General features: G+C 37.8%; 1 protein-coding gene across 1 annotated transcript in view; it reads right to left on the bottom strand.

The window, feature by feature from the left end:
• LOC121732566 overlaps positions 1–18,991 on the bottom strand; it is a 119,900-nt gene that overhangs the window by 18,222 nt on the left and 82,687 nt on the right. Inside the window, exons 3-4 of the mRNA XM_042122494.1 lie at positions 2,629–2,806; positions 1,972–2,111 (exon numbers count right to left, since the gene is read on the bottom strand). Coding sequence (XP_041978428.1) covers positions 1,972–2,111; positions 2,629–2,806 — 318 coding nt within the window. The remainder of the gene's footprint in view (positions 1–1,971; positions 2,112–2,628; positions 2,807–18,991) is intronic.

Below are 18,991 nucleotides of genomic sequence, written 5' to 3'. Positions count from 1 at the left end.
AGTCTATACATCCACTATCCCAAAGACCCTTTTCATCGTATCAGATATTCTGCACATTATATCGCGCCATTCCGGGGATTACCCGAAATAGATACTATCATTATGTTCCGAAAATTACGGCTTTTTGTCGGAATGTTTCGCTCTTTTAGCGGTTTTTGTGTAGCCCGGAATTCAGAGGAAATAATGAATTGGAAACTTTTGTGAATAACAAAAAATACTGTTGAAATATTACGTAAAGTGGGATTGCGAGAACGCCTTCATCTTATGTGTTTCTAGTATTTGTGGAACCGTAATATTTTTAGGGACGAAAACTATATTTTGTCTCCTTTTTCGAAACTTAAAGTAACTCAATTACGAAAATTGGTTCAGTGGTATATGCGTAAAGATGAAACAGACCACAGAAAAAAATACCTTCGTATTGGTAATGTTATTAGTATTCATGTACCAGAGAAGTTGATTCCTAGACAGATGGGGGACCTACGTAGTTTGGCCGCATTATGTCAAACCCAGATCACAATTAACATTGAATTGACATGATCCGACCAAATGACGTTTGTCTGTCAACTGCCTAGGAATCAATTTCCTCGATGGTACTTAGACTTCATTTGTTAAGTTCCTTCCTTTATGATAATGTCATTAGTCCCAAAAAAGTGTGATGAATAATCGAGAATTTGATGGATGATTCATCAAATTATTTTTCAAAGATCAAAATAAATCAATCGACCTCAATATGACACGATTTGATTTATTCCACTTTCCGAGGTCTTGATTTATAAATCCGATAAATATTTTGTGAGATTTAATTATTTTTGTCGGCGTGAAAATGTGTTAGATTTCTGAAATAAAATAGTCACAACAGTTCAGCTATAAACTTTTAAATGGCTTCTAGTAACAATTTAGTTAAATTTATTTGTAATTATTATTATAAATATATTACAGCTATTGCTGTAATATAAGTTTTCCGAAGAAATAAAAATGAAAAATAAATAAAATAATAATCTTCTATGGTCATTGTGATAAGATATGAGCTATTTATTAATGCGGTTGATTTTCCGTTTTCTGAGGGTTTTCAACAACAGTTTGTCTATTCAACTGCGTCGTTGACTAGTTTACAAACGTAAGCAAATTAAAAGTAATAGTGAAATATTCTATTAAAACCTCAAAAACCACAAAAGTGCTTTACTACTTAAATCAGGAAGGAAGAGGTTGAATCCAAACGACGTAATTTGTGAGTTGTGATTCACAGAATTTCGGCTGGCAGAAATTCTGCTGCATTCAGTTTCATACAAAAGTCCTGTTTGATTCATGCGAGCGTTATAATTATTTTGTGAGTCATGATTTGTATGAAAAGATATTAAAGCGAATTCTGCGACTCACAACTCACAAATACACTCGTTTGGCTTCAACCTCAAAGTAACAAAATATTAATATTGTTCTATCGCTACGCCGTAGCACGTACGTAGCATGCTACGAACAATGCTACGCCAGTTTCGTAGCACTATTATGACGTATTAATTATTAGTAATATTACAGTGTTTATTATTCGTACTTAATGTTTTATATAAGCAAAAGTGTCTGTCTGTTACATGTTCACGTTTATGGCTGAACCGATTTAGATGAAATATGATATAGAGCTACTTTGAGAGACGGGAAAGGAAATGGGGAAGTTTTTGTTGCGAAAATATGAATGGTTCCCGTGTGATATTCAAATTTTGGCTCAATGATGTTACAGACGTCATGTAGTATTATAATATACTAGCTGTGCCCCGCGGTTTTTAGGGAAAATAAATTGTGATATTTTCTTACAGTAAAAAGTAGCCTATGCGTTAATCCAGGGTATCAACTAACTCCATGCCAAATTTTATTAAAATCGCTCGAATCGTTTAGACGTGAAAGAGTAACAAATATACTCACAAACTTTCGCTTTCACAATAGTGTGATGTTAGTTTCTTTTTAAGAAGTTTTTCTCACCTCCTGCAGCTCGGAGTCGACGTACCACTCGATGGTGGCTGCCGGCAGCGAGTAGTCTGACGTGCAGTTCACCAGCGCCTGCTCGCCAGCCTGCACCAGCGTCGGCAGGCCAGTGATCAGCGGCTCGTACTCCGGCAGCACTGAAATGATATAGTAGATGTAACTTGCTGTAGGCTTATGTAAGAGCCAGTCCAGAATGATGTACCATTCCAGTGATGTTGTACTTGTTGTAGTTGATGTAACTTGCTGGAGGAGCCTGAATGACGACACAATGTTATTTTTAGATAACTCTCATGAACTTATGATAGCCTTGTACAAACTTTGGCTTAGCCAGAAACGATTGGCTTCACATAAGGCAAAGCCAATTTTGGCAGTATGTGAGAGCTTGTATGCCTATTTCATTGTAGCTATTAAACTCTATTGATGCCAGGAGGATAGCGAACTAACCGCCTAGTCCAATAATCCTATTTTCATTAAAATTACATCTCATTTAGTGCTGCTATAGGTGAGAAAACTGCACTTGTTGGTATATATAGACCATAATAATATTATGTATACCACCTCTAGTCCACCGACGCTGGGAACTGCGAAACAGCGGCATTTTAAACGCGAACCGAACGCGTACAAGATGGAAATGTGTTAGTCTACCTCACTCACCCGCTGTGGTCATATTCGCCGACCGTCTATCCACCTCGAACCTGGGACCTTCGGTTGACACCTCGCAGGTGTACCGGCCGGAACCCGGTTCTGGTACAACGTAGATGGTGCAGGCACGCGACCCGCACGTGCTGTTCGCTATGACCACGCCGCTGCTGTTGAACAGGCGGATCTCGTCCTGCAACAATAACGTCCTATTAGGTTATGCGATCCTGGTAGCTTTGAGACTGTTTAATTTTTAACAACGGGTTTGCAACTCCGGGAGTAAAAAAGGAAACTGCAGGTGCAAGCATCTTTCGCCGCACAATAGAAAGAGCGGGTGATATTACTTTCTCTCCTACGCGGCGCCGGCGCGGGCGGTCTCCTTTCCTTTCACCTGAACATGCATGGCGGCCGAAAGGAAAGATCTTCCAAGCGAGCGAGAGCTCAGTAACGTCGATAGCGCGATGCAAGATTGTGCGCTAATTGTGGGTACCACAATAAAGATAAATGAGAATTTTACAAGCGCTACGTTTGCCACCACGTTTAAAAAGTGTTTGAAATACAGCTGAAGCACCGAGTTCATGGTTGAGTACGTAAATGGCATTATGAAAACCTTTTATTTATTAGTGCATGAACGTATTAAAAAATACTTTTTTATACGTTCATGTATAAGTGTTTAGTAAAATAAAATAGTTTATTAAATACCACGTTATATATTCAAATGTAAAGCCTAATAAAGATAAAAATGTGGGTTTACTTTTTATTTGAAAGCTGTACAAACACAGAGTTATCGTGTATATTTCTTTGGCTGATGTCAGAAAAAATATTATTTACAGAGAACTTTTTTACATTTGATAAAATATCTCTCTTGAACAGGCACTGGTTAAACATAAATCATCCACATGGATTAACAAACGTTTAAATCTGTGAGATTACAAGGTATGATATAAATTAATGCTAAATATTTTTTATATTTAAGGCTTAGAAAATAAATATTCTAGAATTGAAAATAAATGTTATTTATATTACCCGTAGCTTCATTGCACCAAAGTTCGTTAATTGTGCTAAACCACAGTCAAAATCAATCTTGATCTATGTCTGTGGTCAAAATGTAGACTATAGGGGTAAAATTAAAGTAAATTTAAGGTATAAATAAATTTAACTTAATAATTTTGTTGTGATTATAGATAATCATGTTACAATATACATTGTATTAATCAGCCATCACAGGTCGCTATAATATGGTCATTGTCGTAACTAAGCTCTGAAACAACATTTTTATAATGCGGAAATCAAACCCACGGTCTCCTACTCGTAGAAGGAGTGTTCTAAGCAACTGGAGACGTTTCAAACTAAGCCACGCACCGTAATACCAAGCTATACTTTAGTTTAAATTATCTATTATCTATGAACGCTTCACAACACGTCAGTCTAAGTACTTTAAACAGTTTATGCGTCCTTTCAGAACACGTTTTTTTTTAATGAAATAAGGGGGCAAACGAGCAAACGGGTCACCTGATGAAAAGCAACTTCCGTCGCCCATGGACACTCGCAGCATCAGAAGAGCTGCAGGTGCGTTGCCGGCCTTTTAAGGGGTAATAGGGGAGGGTAGGAAAGGGAATAGGGGAGGGTACGGAAGGGAATAGGGGAGGGTACGGAAGGAAATAGGGGAGGGTATGGAAAGGAAAAGGGTAGGGGATTGGGCCTCCGGTAAACTCACTCACTCGGCGAAACACAGCGGAAGCGCTGTTTCACGCCGGTTTTCTATGAGGACGTGGTATTTCTCCGGTCGAGCCGGCCCATTCGTGCCGAAGCATGGCTCTCCCACGTCAGTCACGTTATATTTTCTGTACAAAAATTATATCTGAGCCGTGTAAGCCGGGGAGATCGTAAGTTATTTTTCAATAACTCGCTGTGCGCCGGTCAGCGAAATCTCATTTCCTATCATTTGACGCGCAGAGACAGCGCTGAGACGCCATATTGGATTATAAAGTGATGTTATTAAATTTTTAGGATCGATAAACTTAAGTTGTTTCACGCTGGATCATTCAGACCGCAACACGACGCGTAGATACATTTCTGTATTAAATTTACAGACTCCAATTATTGCGTGAGACGTCTTGCAAATCTGTCAAATCCATACAAATTTAGAAATGCATCTACGTTGAATTGACCCTGCGGAAGAAAGTGAAGGCGTGAATTCGAGTACACCACTCGGTAGGTTTAAGTCAGTAAGGAAAATTATGATCTTAGTAAGAATTAAAATGCTATCTAGGCTTGGATTAAGCTAAGTTACGTAATACGTAAGCTGGAGATGGATAAAAGGTATTAATTATCAAAATAATATAAATATTTGCATGTAAGTGTACCGTGAAGTAGCATTTGATAAAATCACTTATATACTTTGCGACGTAGTGAAATAAACCCCAGCAACAAAATTTTATTTCAATAATTCAACCTAAACCTTTATTCAAATGGAAAATTAAATTTTATAATCAGTTCTTCCCATAATATTCCTATATAAATAACATAAATTCTCAATTTACAATAAAGATATCGGTTTTCACGTGGCAAGGTTATAAAGGTTACTAATCATTTCGTAGGGACCCCAGTTAAATTAGTACGACGAGAGAAATCGAATCCATGGAATCAATTCCTAAATTACAAGTAATAATTTAGGGGGCAGGGAGCGTAATCTTAAAATAAATCGCTCGTTAGGAATCCTCTCAATCAGTGTATTTCAACCTTTTTTATGATGCGACCCCCACTTACTCTTAGCTTTTTGTCCCGCATGTATGTTTTTGAATAAATATACTTTTGTTTAAATTTTCCTACTTAAATTAACAATCTTTTTACTGAAATAGTGCTCTCGACCTCTGGCGAGGCCTACAGAAGCTTCAACCTAAACCTTCTCGACCCACAGGTTGAAAAACACTACTCTTAATAAAAGCACTCAGGGCTCAGAGCTGTCCCTTTTCAGTGCCTCATTTCTATATCGTTAGTGTTTTCATTAGTAAGGATAGGCCATGTCTAATTATTATAATGTGAGAAAACGTTTAGGTTCCTGTGTGTCTATGGTACTTTGCTTTTCATCAATTGACCCGTTTTCTCACTTGCCCCTATTTATAAAAAAAAAACAAGTTGCACTTACTCAGAACTCATCCATTTTCGGTATTGGACACGCACAAGACACAGATCAAGTGGTCACAGAATTGAGAAGGCAGTAGTGTTAGCTTCGGTATATAAAGAGGGTTTGCAAAAAAGTTTCAGCTCACTTTTACTTTCTGAATCATTGCCCTTTTCAGACAAAATTGTAATAAGAACGTCTTCAGTGAGAGATCAATAGGGATGTGCCTTTCGCATTTGCAAGGGAAATCACTCAAACTTGGTCCCGATTTTCGTTGCGTAGCTTTCCATTTGACCCCAAAACCTTTCAAAATTGTTTGCAGTGTCACAATTTTATTAAACAGTCGCAAGATGGTCTTAAGTAATTTGTTAGTCAGTAAGTAACAGTGTTATAATTATACTTAGGTCCAATTTCATCAACAACTGTTAAAGTTAATGCTCAAATTAGTACCATGACGTTACTTCTTTCGTTTTTCTTATGAATGAAAGGGAAGACATGACAATTTAGCAAGCTGTTAACACGTCTATTAGACGTTGGTGAAAATGAGCCTAAACAAATTGTAGAGTTTATAAAGGAAGGTTCATAATATCAGACGTTTTGACCGTGACCGTGACCGTGACATATCAGAACATACAATTTCAAATGGTAAAAATCTTGTATCTAGTCACAGCCACACCACGCCAATCTAGCTAGACTGTCGTGGTGTTTAGGTCCAATTTCACCAACGTATGTTGGTAAGGCACACCTGTGCCTTTTAAATATTACAATGATGTGTACCGTATACAATATTGTGAGTATGACATAATTTTATTTATTATTATTAGTTAGTACAAACTTATAGTTTACATGAACTAAATAATATCACGTAAATGATAAGTTTGTATCAAGTATTTATTTCTTTTTTTCTTTTTAGGCAAATAGCAAAAACATATTAATAACTTAACATTCCTTACTTGTAAGATATACTCTTTATTTATTTATTTATTTAACCTCATTTATTCCTTAATTATTACAATTTGCATACATGATAATATTATAACATTACAGTGTTTTATTTGTTTTAATACATTTTCTAATTATTAATTAAGTATTTATGAGCAATTCAAATATTATTAGCAAAAAAAATAATTTAGTAACATTATAATATTAAGGATTAATATTATCATTCATTAATTTATTAAATTATTCGATTGTTAGTTGTTAAGGACCTCTCTACGAGTATAGGCCTCCTCCCTACTTTGCCATGCATCTCTATCATTTGCCTTAATCATCCAGTCTTTTCCGGCTATTTTTAGTGTCCTAGTGCCTTAGGACGCGGTAACAGCCGGACGTGTTTTAAGTACTACAACTATACGTAATGGCGTCTAACGTTGTACAATGTAATTCTTGTCGAATTGTGGTGTGTGAAGTGTTGTCATTCATTGAAAACAAGATCAAGGTTATGGACGAAAATACCTTAACCAGGATATGTATAACATCCTTTGCATCTGATGAAATTTTCACTGCAAAAAAGCTGTTATTTGAAGCCATATCTACGAAAAGAATGAAAACTCGAAAAGGTGAAGATAAATCGTTACGGGACCTAGAGGATATCATTCATCTTCTTAAGGAAATTGATGCAACGGATCCTGAAAGAATACCAATGTTTGTTGCGAGAGAATTGCATAAACTACCACCAGTAACCTTTGACCACATAGACGTCACAAGGTTATTACGAGACATAAACTTGCTTCGAGAAGACATACGTGACATGAAAAGGGAGTTTGTTACACAAAAACATCTCTATGAAGTACTGGACACTCTGAACACACCGTTAGATACGATAAATTTCAAAAGAGGAGGTTTTACTGGTCTAAATAGCTATGATTGCAACAGCGGGCCGATGGGTTTGCAACCAGTCGTTAACGTTTCACTAAATTCGAATAAGAGTGAGGAGCGCGACAATAATCTCTTATCGGCAAGTCTAACAGCTGATTCGCAAAGGTCAATGACACGTGGAGGCCCTACTGCGTTTTCGCAAGACTGTCGTGTTGTGGAGTGCAACGCACCGAGAAAACAGATAAGGGAGAAAAAGACAACATCACGAGCCGAGGCCACTGTGGTTTCGAACGAGTGCGACGCATCGATGACAACGCCTATACGTGCGAAGGAGATAGCACCAGTCGCATCACAGGAATGCAGTGTGAATCCTTGCGAGCAGGTGATTGTCAAGGACGTCGTGTGCGCATCGAGTGAGACCGAGGAAACGAAGACGGACGATGGTGAACGAAAACGTTTAATGTCAATGGCGGATGTCGTACGTACATCTGTTTCTAATACCGAGCATAAATTATGTAATGTAAATTCGAATGGGGAATGGATTACTGTTCAAAGAAAAAAATGTAAAATTAAAAACAAATTTGTGAGTGAAATAGGCTGTGCTAGTAATAGTTTTAATATAAATTTTAAGGCCGCGCTTGTAAATAAGGTTCCGTTATACATATCGAATGTCAGTAAACAAACGACAGAAAATGACATTGTTGATTATTTGCTAAGTAAAACTAATGAGAATGTTGTCGTAGAAAAAATAATGTGTAAAAGACATCGAGATTTTAACTCTTTTAAATTACTTGTGCCGCGTAATAAGTTATCGATGTATATGAATAGTAATGTATGGCCTGAGGGCGTATGTTTCAGGCGGTTTGTATTATTTAATTCCAATGATAAACAAAATGTTGAATCGAGTAAACCCTAACACTTTTAACAATGGCCAATCAAACATGTCACATGGTTAGTTTTAATTGTAAATCTTTTAAGCGTTCTATAGATGGAATTAAAAATCTATGTTTGACCGCTGACATTGTGGCCCTGCAGGAGACTTGGCTCCTTCCATATGATCTTCCTTTGCTTGGTACAGTAAGTAAAGACTTTGAATATACCGGTAAGTCTGCGGTAGATCTGTCTGGAGGCATCTTAAAGGGAAGGCCATACGGGGGAGTAGCGTTTTTGTGGCGCCGCGGCGTTTTTAAGTCCGTCAATGTAATTCATAGTGACAATAATAGATTATGTGCTATAAAAATTACTCTTTCAAGTGATCAGACATTTATTGTGATTAATACCTACATGCCTACAGATTCTCATGAAAATATAATAGAATTCACATCTTGTTTAGGCGAAATTAAAGCTATTATTGAGAATAATGATACTGAGTCCGCTTACATTTTAGGTGACTTTAATTCCCATCCAAATCAATTATTTTGGTCCGAGCTGAGTTGTTTTTGTAAAGATCAAAAATGGCTTTGTGCTGACACTGAAATATTAGGTGTTAGTTCGAATACATTCACTTATAGGAGTGATATGAACGGTAGCCTACGCTGGTTGGATCACTGTGTCGTTACCCAGTCCGCATGGAGGACGGTTAAATCCATCAGTGTGCGCCATGATGTCTATTGGTCTGACCATTTGCCGCTCTCTGTGGTTTGTAATATGGAGTTAATAATCCCTAAAAAGTACAGTGCTAATAATAGCTTCTATAATAGCATACTATGGGGTTGTAGAACGAATGAGCAGATCAGTAGATATCATGATGAGTGTCACAGTAACTTAAGAGATATTCATTTTCCTCAGTTATTTGTATCTTGTGGTGATAAGTATTGTACATTAAAATTAACATAAGCAAGAGCTAGATAATATGTATAATAATATTGTGACAATACTTTCTAACGCTGCGGCAAAAACAAACAAAGCCCGTACACATAAAAAGCGTCACATTGTTGGTTGGAACACTCATGTAAAAGCGGCACACCGAGAAGCACGGTCGAAATATGAAGCGTGGCTGTTAGATAATAAACCTTCTTCAGGACATACATGGAATGAAATGTGTAACAGTCACAAAATATTTAAAAGTAGGTTAAAATGGTGTCAGAAACATCAACTTGAAATAAAAATGAATAAAATTACCACACTTAGGGCATCTAAAAATTTTTCTAAATTTTGGAAAGAGACAAATAAACATAATAGTCGTCCGTGCTTACCGGTGAGTGTGGCTGGCTGTAATTCTCAAAAAGAAATTGCAAATATGTTTAAGGACTTCTTTAAGGTCTCATCTCCGTTAGGACTTGTTGCACAGATGGACGATGCTGAGAGTTGCCATGATAAAAATTTGATACGCTTCTCATCAAAGCAAGTGTCTACCGCTATAAGCAAAATGTTAGGTGGGAAGTCTCCTGGGTATGACCATCTCAGTATCGAACACTTGAAATATGCAGGATGTCACTTACCTAGAGTGTTGTCCATGTTTTTCTCCTTATGTTTAAGTCACTCATATATCCCAATGAATATGATGCGAACCATAGTTGTCCCGATTATTAAGAACAAAACAGGCAACATCTCGGATGAGTGTAACTACAGGCCTATATCGCTCGCTACAATTATTGCGAAGATATTGGACAGTTTGCTAGACAAAGTGTTAGGCGAAAAGTTGCATTTTCATGACGCACAATTTGGTTTTCGGCCAGGGCTTTCTACGGAAACTGCAATACTAAGCCTGAAGCAAACTGTTCAATATTATACACAACGGAATACCCCCGTGTACGCCTGCTTTCTTGATCTCTCCAAGGCTTTCGATCTAGTTTCTTATGATCTGCTTTGGAAGAAGCTCAGGAAGGCTGGCGTACAACCGGAAATAGTTGTGGGATATGTGCGTGGTGGCCAAAGGAAGATCTTCCGACCGAGCGAGGTGTTGTGCTCGGTCAGGCCGAAGCCCACGTGATACATATCAGCTGTCGTATATATACCGACGCACTTAGAAAACTTTGATAGTGCGATGCAGGAATGTTAGGCGAATTGTGGGTACCGCCACATCACTCCCCCCCGAAGACCGGAGGTCGAATTCTGAAGACTTGTCGCTTGAGTCGCCAGTGCCAGTGAGTTCCAGTGAGTCGGAACTGTTGCAGTGAGTCCCAGTGAGTCGGAACTGTAAGCTGCTGCACGGGATCCAGTGAGTCGGATAGCTGCCGTGCGGGGCCGATGCTACGTGCTGACCAGGAGAGATGTGCTCTGCTTGCTGACCGGTTGGTGTAGTGAGAAAGCCCGATGATGCCGATGCGGAGTCGCCCAGGCCGCGGTACTTTGCGGCTAGTGGACGATGTACCCAATTAGGCGATGCTGCTGGCGCGGTGCGGAGGGGCAGGGAGTGATGATGATGAAGGAGGCGTGTTCTGTCGAGGGTCACCAATGTGGGATAAGCGTGTGGTGGCCAAAGGAAGATCTTCCGACCGAGCGAGGTGTTATGCTCGGTCAGGCCGAAGCCCACGTGATACATATCAGCTGTCGTATATATACCGACGCACTTAGAAAACTTTGATAGTGCGATGCAGGAATGTTAGGCGAATTGTGGGTACCGCCACATAGTAAACCTATTGAAATATTGGTACTCTAAACAGTCCAATAATATAAAGTGGGGTGAGGAGCTCTCTGATGATTACAGGTTGGAATGTGGCTTAAGACAAGGAGGATTAACCTCGCCTAAGCTTTTCAACTTGTACATAAATGACCTAATCGAGGAGCTCAGCAAGCAGCCAGTCGGTTGCTGGATAGATGGCGTTTCAGTCAATAATTTAAGTTATGCAGATGACATGGTTTTGCTGGGCCCCTCAGCCGGGTCTATCAGAGAGCTCCTTAGTCTATGTGAAGCTTATGCAATCAAGCACGGTCTAGTTTATAATGGTAAAAAGAGCGAAATACTGATATTTAAGGTCCCCCGTAAACACATTGAATATGATCCGAAGATCACCCTAAATGGATCGAACTTAAACCGAGTTACCCAGTTCAAATATCTCGGACACTACGTTACGGAGGATCTTAAAGATCACGTCGATATTGAGAGGGAACGTAGAGCCCTAGCTGTAAGGTGTAATATGCTGGCCCACAGGTTCGCAAGATGTAGTAAAGAGGCAAAAATAACACTTTTCAAAGCGTACTGCCAAACTTTTTATACGGCGAACCTGTGGACTAACTATACACAAAAAAGTATAAATAAAATTAGGGTACAATATAATAATGGCTTTAGAATACTGTTGGGACTGCCACGATTCTGCTCAGCGTCGGGTATGTTTGCAAATGAGCATACTGATGACTTTTATGCAATCATAAGAAAAAAGACATGGTCCTTGCTGAGCAGACTGCGATCGAGTACCAACAGTATTCTAAAGACGCTGGCTGAAAAATATGACTCGCCAATACTAGAACACCATTTAAGGGTTCTAGTTAGGAAATAAAATATTATATAATTTAAAACTAATAAAATAATACCCACTAACCTAGTTATTAAGATATTTGTTACTAACAAGTTGGGCCTTAGTAGCTCTCAATAAAGAATTTATTTATTTATTTTATTATATCGTCCATCCATCTTGTTCTTGGTCTTCCTTTCTTTCGTTTGTATTGTGGTCCCGTCCAGTTAGTTACTCTTTATGGGTCCAACAAAATATAAGTGATTGGTTACATATACTCCTCGGTGAACCGAGATCAATCGGGAATTACCGCGTTTGGGATCACATCTCCGATGCTCACTCGTACTGTTTGCAGTCAATTTTAAGAATTTAATAATAACATTTTACTGTGGGTGATATAAAGGTACGAGTTGGAACCGAGCGACACGCGACAAACTCAGACGATGTGTCGTCGCGACACTACTGGTTTCTGTGTATTTCTATGAATAATATCTTTAGGCTTTATTTTTGGCTCATCTTTCTACGCACACCACGTTTAGAGGGGCTACGTCTAAAGTCCAGTCGCCACTTAGAAAGAATATCGCCCATTGACCTTAAAAACAGCCGCTGGTCTCATTTAAACGCACTTAATATATAAGAATATAGAAGAAAAATACACAAAAAATAAAAGGTGAATTTTTATCTATCCTTCACACTTTAATATATTTTATAAATAAGCAAGCTATTCGTTAAACAAAAAAGAAATTAAGTACCATAATGTTCGCCTTTTTATTTTTCTTTTTTAATTTTTTCTCTAGTTTTATAATTATGAGATGAGATCTTTAACCTATACCTAGTTTAGAAGTAGAAATACGTGTCCATTAATAATATATAAAACATTTCTTCTCAGAAATACGTGTCCATTAATAATATATAAACATTTCTTCGGTGTGATATTCAGAACATTTTTTACTCGGGCCGGCACCTTGAGTGTAATTTATTTTATAATGGCCTTTGTCGCAGAGCTCGGAGATTCATCTCCTGGGCGATATTAATATTCATGCTGGATGTCAGATTCATCATCGTGTTACAGACTGACTGACAAATGGTACATCGATAATGGCTTACAAAAGAGCCACACTGTGTATAGAGCTTGTAGTTATAAAATGTCCTTGACTGTAAAGCTACCATCCATAGTATTAATATACTAATATTAATGCGAAAGTGCGTCTGTCTGTCTGTTACCTCTTCACGCCAAAACTGCTTAATCGATTTTGCTGAAATTTGGTATGGAGATACTTTGAGTCCCGGGAAAGGATTTTTTTTTAAAATGAAATAAGGGGGCAAACGAGCAAACGGGTCACCTGATGGAAAGCAACTTCCGTCGCCCATGGACACTCGCAGCATCAGAAGAGCTGCAAGTGCGTTGCCAGCCTTTTAAGAGGGAATAGGGTAATAGGGGAGGGTAGGGAAGGGAAGGGAAGGGAATAGTTGAGGGTAGGGAAGGGAATAGGGTAGGGGTTAGGGGATTGGGCCTCCAGTAAACTCACTCACTCGGCGAAACACAGCGCAAGCGCTGTTTCACGCCGGTTTGCTGTGAGAACGTGGTATTTATCCGGTCGAGCCAGCCCATTCGTGCCGAAGCATGGCTCTCCCACGTATAAATATAATACTTTTTATTCCAGAAAATGATGAATGAGCTTTGGCGCAACGGAGTTGCGGGCGTCATCTAGTTGCAACATATCGGGCTTTAGTAATCCGTCAACTACCATTAAAAATATGTTTCCAGCGATTTCATTTGATCGCGGGAAAAACGAGACACAATAGCTTATCTATTTTTATCGCGGCCTGATGTGGCCGCTTGGGGCTTCACGAATTAACTCAATACTTTTCGGCGATTTGAATTTTGAACCATTGTTTAGCGGTATAATATTAGGCAATATGCATGCAGCGGTATCAGACAAACAAAAAAACACATTCCCTTATAGGTTCAAAATTGAAATCAGACGCTAGGGATGCATAAGCGAGACACAATTTTATAACAATCTACTTTTATAGTATCTCTAAAGGGATTCGAAATAACAAATGGCTATTGCCTTCAAATATAGGATTTAGGCAATAAAAAAACAAAAAGCCACCCACAAAATAAAACAACACAGAAGTTATAAATAAAGCAATTGTAACAAATAAAGCGGGAATTGATCCCGCTTGTCCGACGGCGCGGTGTCACAATGACACTTCCAACTTTACCCCAACTGTTTTCCATTTTGTCACGTTTTTCCATTACGATCTTGACTAGTTTGACACTTTCGCTTTTAGAATCGAATAGAGAATTCAACTACTTTGATGGTTACTATAAAGTTTTTTATTAAAAGGATTGGAATAATTATTGAGAAAACCATAATATTGATCATCGATTACAAAGCGAGAACAGCCTAAAGGAATGTGAACCCAACAGTAGTAATATTTCAAACTAACTATGCTCTATAGTAACAAAACATAAAGCATAGCATAGCGTTCGGTCCCGACAAAGGTCATAGGATAGTTTGTGTCATGAGAAAATCTACGATTCCTGGTGATACTAAGTACACGTCAATGTATTTGTTACAGAGTTATGGGCAACGATTTTAAATCACCAGGCAATAATTTATGCTTAGTTTTTTAGATTTGAGAACGTCAAATATTTTTACCGATTTAACAACACTTTTGAATTCACAAAGTCCTGTCAAAAATCCCCAGAAACTAAATATTACAGACCAAATATTACCTAACTCTACCATTTAACCATATTACATTCAAACCGATGTCGTTAGCTAACCGCAGTAAAACCGGCTGCTACTGAAACGTGAGATCAGAAGTTAAACTAAATTCCGCTGTACATTACGCCGCATGTTCCGACATTATCTTGTAAAGCACTCAGCGGGGGAGCAGTGCGCCGATAATGGTGTATTAACACCGCAGGTGGGCCGCGACACAGAATATGCAGGCAGAAGGCAGCTTTTAAGGCTCGAATGTACATGAAAGAAATATTTTCTTGCTTTTGCGGAGATTTCTGTAGCCGTATAAAGCTTATTAAAATATGTGGCTTCTTTATATTTATAAATAAAAATAGTTTTTTGAGAGACGTTAGGAACAAAGTTCTTCAACAAGCATACTCGGATAAGAAATAGTCGATCCTTAATTTAAAAACGTACACGTTTAAAGTAATTAAAATGACAAAAAACCTATTTATACATTTTCGTATATAAAATTTTCTAAATATACATAATATTTCAAAATGTCGGCAAACACTTTAGAATAGTAAAATATGTGGTTCTAAAGCAGGTAAAACCGATCACTCCTTCTGTTACTGTCTATTCTGTGGCATGGTACTCGTAAGCCCCGTGTGGCCGCGCCATTTTATTATCTACCTTCAAGTGCGCTTATTGAATTATTCATTATGCTATCGAAAATGTGAACATTTTTACTGAAAATTGCAAAGAAAATATACTTTATAGTCGGAGTTATTATTTTTGAAAATAGCTTTTCCATAAATTGCTATTTTTGCTTAATAATTTGAGCTGAAATAAATCGTAGTTCTATTTATTATTGTTTCGGAAAGTTTACTAGGTCCTTGAAAGGCAAAATTTTTCTTAAAAAATTATGTAATATATATATATATATATATATATATATATATATATATATATATATATATATATATATATATATATATATATATATATATATATATATATATATATATATATATATATATATATATATATATATATATATAAAACTCAAAGGTGACTGACTGATTGACATAGTGATCTATCAACGCACATCTCATGCAGGTAGATGTTATGACGTAGGCATCCGCTAAGAAAGGATTTTGATAAATTCCAACCCCAAATAGGGGATGAAAGTTTGTATATAATAATACTTCTTAATGCGAGCGAAGCCGCGGGCAAAAGCTCGTAAAAATATAAAGGCTGTTTACTATCTCTTACGAAATAAACGAATTGTGCAAGTTTAAAGATAATAAGTACCGTACTTCATCAAAATTAACAAATTTCAAGGATTTTTGCTCATAAAGTCACGTCCAGTAAATACATAAATATATAACTTTTCTATAACATTTGTAACTCGCAACAAAGCCCGCCTGTGATGGCGGAGTGAAATTATGTGAAAACTGTGAATGCATTAGACACAATGCTGGCGGGGGAAAAGAGGGGGGCAAGAAGGAAGGGGGAGGGAGATATCATTAGGGTTTTTTGTTGAGAAGTTTTTCTTAGTACAGTTGATATAATGCCGTAAACTGACCTCCAAAATTATATCTCAGACGTCACAAAATGTCATTACAATATTTTGGGTTCTGTGATTATGTTCTGCTTTCCTTGTACTATTAGAGGAGTTGATTCCTAGGCAGATGGGGGTACGTAGTTTGGCCGCGTTACGTCAAACCCAGCCGACAAAATTAACGTTGAATTGACATGATCCGACCAAATGACGTTGGTCTGTCATAGCCATAAAGTTAATATACCTAGCGGAATTATAGAGAAACAAAGGCCTGCAAGCGAGATGTCACTATCAGTAACAATGCGTGGTAAAAAGAGACGTGTGATACATGACAGCAGAACCATTTTTTTTCATCTGTTTGACGTCCAGTCGGCACATATCGGCACGTTGACAATTTAATCTCTTAGAAAGATGCTTGTGTATATGTATACGTAAACAAATTTTTACACACAGACGTAAATCAATTTCAATTTCGGTTTCGTTTGACAGCTCGATATTGTTGCTCTATTCCGCTAGGTATATTAACTTTATGGTCATAGCCTATAATATGCCTAGGAATCAACTTCCTCGATGGTCGATCTCGGGGGTCGATCAACAGATATGCAAAAAACGTTTGATAGAAGATATTGCAATTTATACGTGGGAGAGCCATGCTTCGGCACGAATGGGCCGGCTCGACCGGATAAATACCACGTTCTCACAGAAAACCGGCGTGAAACAGCGCTTGCGCTGTGTTTCGCCGAGTGAGTGAGTTTACCGGAGGCCCAATCCCCTAACCCCTACCCTATTCCCTTCCCTACCCTCCCCTATTACCCTATTCCCTCTTAAAAGGCCGGCAACGCACTTGCAGCTCTTCTGATGCTGCGAGTGTCCATGGGCGACGGAAGTTGCTTTCAATCAGGTGACCCGTTTGCTCGTTTGCCCCCTTATTTCATTAAAAAAAAAAAAATTGCTGTCCGTAATATTTTTCATACAAAATTTTTGGCAGACAGATAATATTATGTTTTGAGTCCCAGAAGGACATGGGATGGTTTTTATCACAAACATATTTTTAACACACGAAAAACTATAATTATTAGGGTACAACGAAGTTGTGGGCCAAATTCAGTATTCAAATAAGTTTTTGGCTTACTTACTATATTTGTAATACTTTAGGAAACTAAGGCAATAACATATTATACGTTAAATCCAGTAATAGGAATTCTGATAAGGTCAGATGTTATCTGGATTGGGGCACATCCCGAACTAGGTTGACATTCGGTTATCTAGCGGTCACGTGCAGATATTACTGCCTAGTATATTCTGCTGCCCTGGCATTTCAGACAAAATATAGCTTCTTAATAAACTTATCTTTGAATTTTTAACCGACGACTTTTCAAAAAGAGAATTTATGATATTAGCAATTATCTTCCTAGACACTGTACAGTGTACACTTTTAACTCTTTTGCTAATGCTATTGAACTTTAAATACAATACCTAATCAATTTTCATCATGCGATGAGTTTTCTGATTTAAATGGCTTCATAAAAGCTAGAAGATCTAAAAAATTAAAAACTTAGGTTAAAAGTCTTAGTAAGAAAAAAAATCTGCACAGCATTGTCTGATACGTCAGGAATATATGTGATAGTCTATAAACTAACAACTGTATTTCATAGTGTGGATCTTTTATTGCTAAAAATACTAAAAAGGTATGTATTTAGTTCACTGCATTGCTAAAAGCTCTATTACCAAAAGTGTAATGAAAATTTTAATGAATGAGAAAGCAAATGCATGAGCTGTAATAAATGACTAGTCCCATTAGCCTACTGTTCATAAGTTATACTTGACGGGGAGCATTAACTACTGTTACTCTAAACTACTGTGGTAATATGCAGTAGGTAATGACATGGACATAGTGACTTACATGTACTAGACTGTGATGATTATCAACGCCTCCGTGGTCTAGTTGTATAGAGCGCGGCTCGGACTCGGAGTTCGATTTCCGCGTTGGAAACATGTAATTTCCAAGTTTGGTTAGGACAATGCAGGCTGATCACCTGATTGTCTGACAAGTAAGATGATCCATGCGTCGGATGGGCATGTAAAAAGTCGGTCCTGCGCCTGATCTCTCGCTGGTCGTGTCGGTCTTCCGTCCCACTGGGTTATGAGAGTAAAGGAATAGAGAGTGCTCTTGTGTACTGCGCACACACTTGGGCACTATAAAATTACTCCTGCGTAGCTGGCCTGGCTTCAATGAAACCGGCCACCGTCACCGAAACCGGCGTGGGAGCTATTATTATTATTATTATGTGATGATTAAATAGTAGACAAGCTTTTAAGACCTAAGCGCTTAATTTTTGATGATTTGATAAATTTATTTTTAATCCCGTGATATATTTATAACTACTTACTATAAAAAATTACGAATAAAAGATACAGTTTTTACATATTATAAGACTGTTTATAATACCGTCTAGTATGCAATATAAACATTAAACCTGATATAATTAATAGATTAGGAAAATCACAACCGTTCGGGCATGTTCGGTGATGTACCTATCTACAAAACATTTACCAAAGTATCATAAATTTAAAGTACTTCACTTCTTAGTACTTTTTAAACTCTAAAATTGTATCTTCTCTTTTGGATGTCATAAAGAACTCCAGGACTAACGATCTAGACCTGAACTGATTCCAGGTCATTTCATCCGTTTGAGTCAGTCCTGGAGTAGGCTTCGAATGTTCATTAGGCTTTCGAGTGGGATAGAGCTAGGAGGAGGAGATCTGGCAGAGAAGAAAGTAT

This window comes from Aricia agestis, chromosome 12 (assembly GCF_905147365.1).
Source record: "Aricia agestis chromosome 12, ilAriAges1.1, whole genome shotgun sequence".
NCBI classification, from domain to species: domain Eukaryota; kingdom Metazoa; phylum Arthropoda; class Insecta; order Lepidoptera; family Lycaenidae; genus Aricia; species Aricia agestis.
This window is presented reverse-complemented; position numbering and strand designations above follow the sequence as displayed.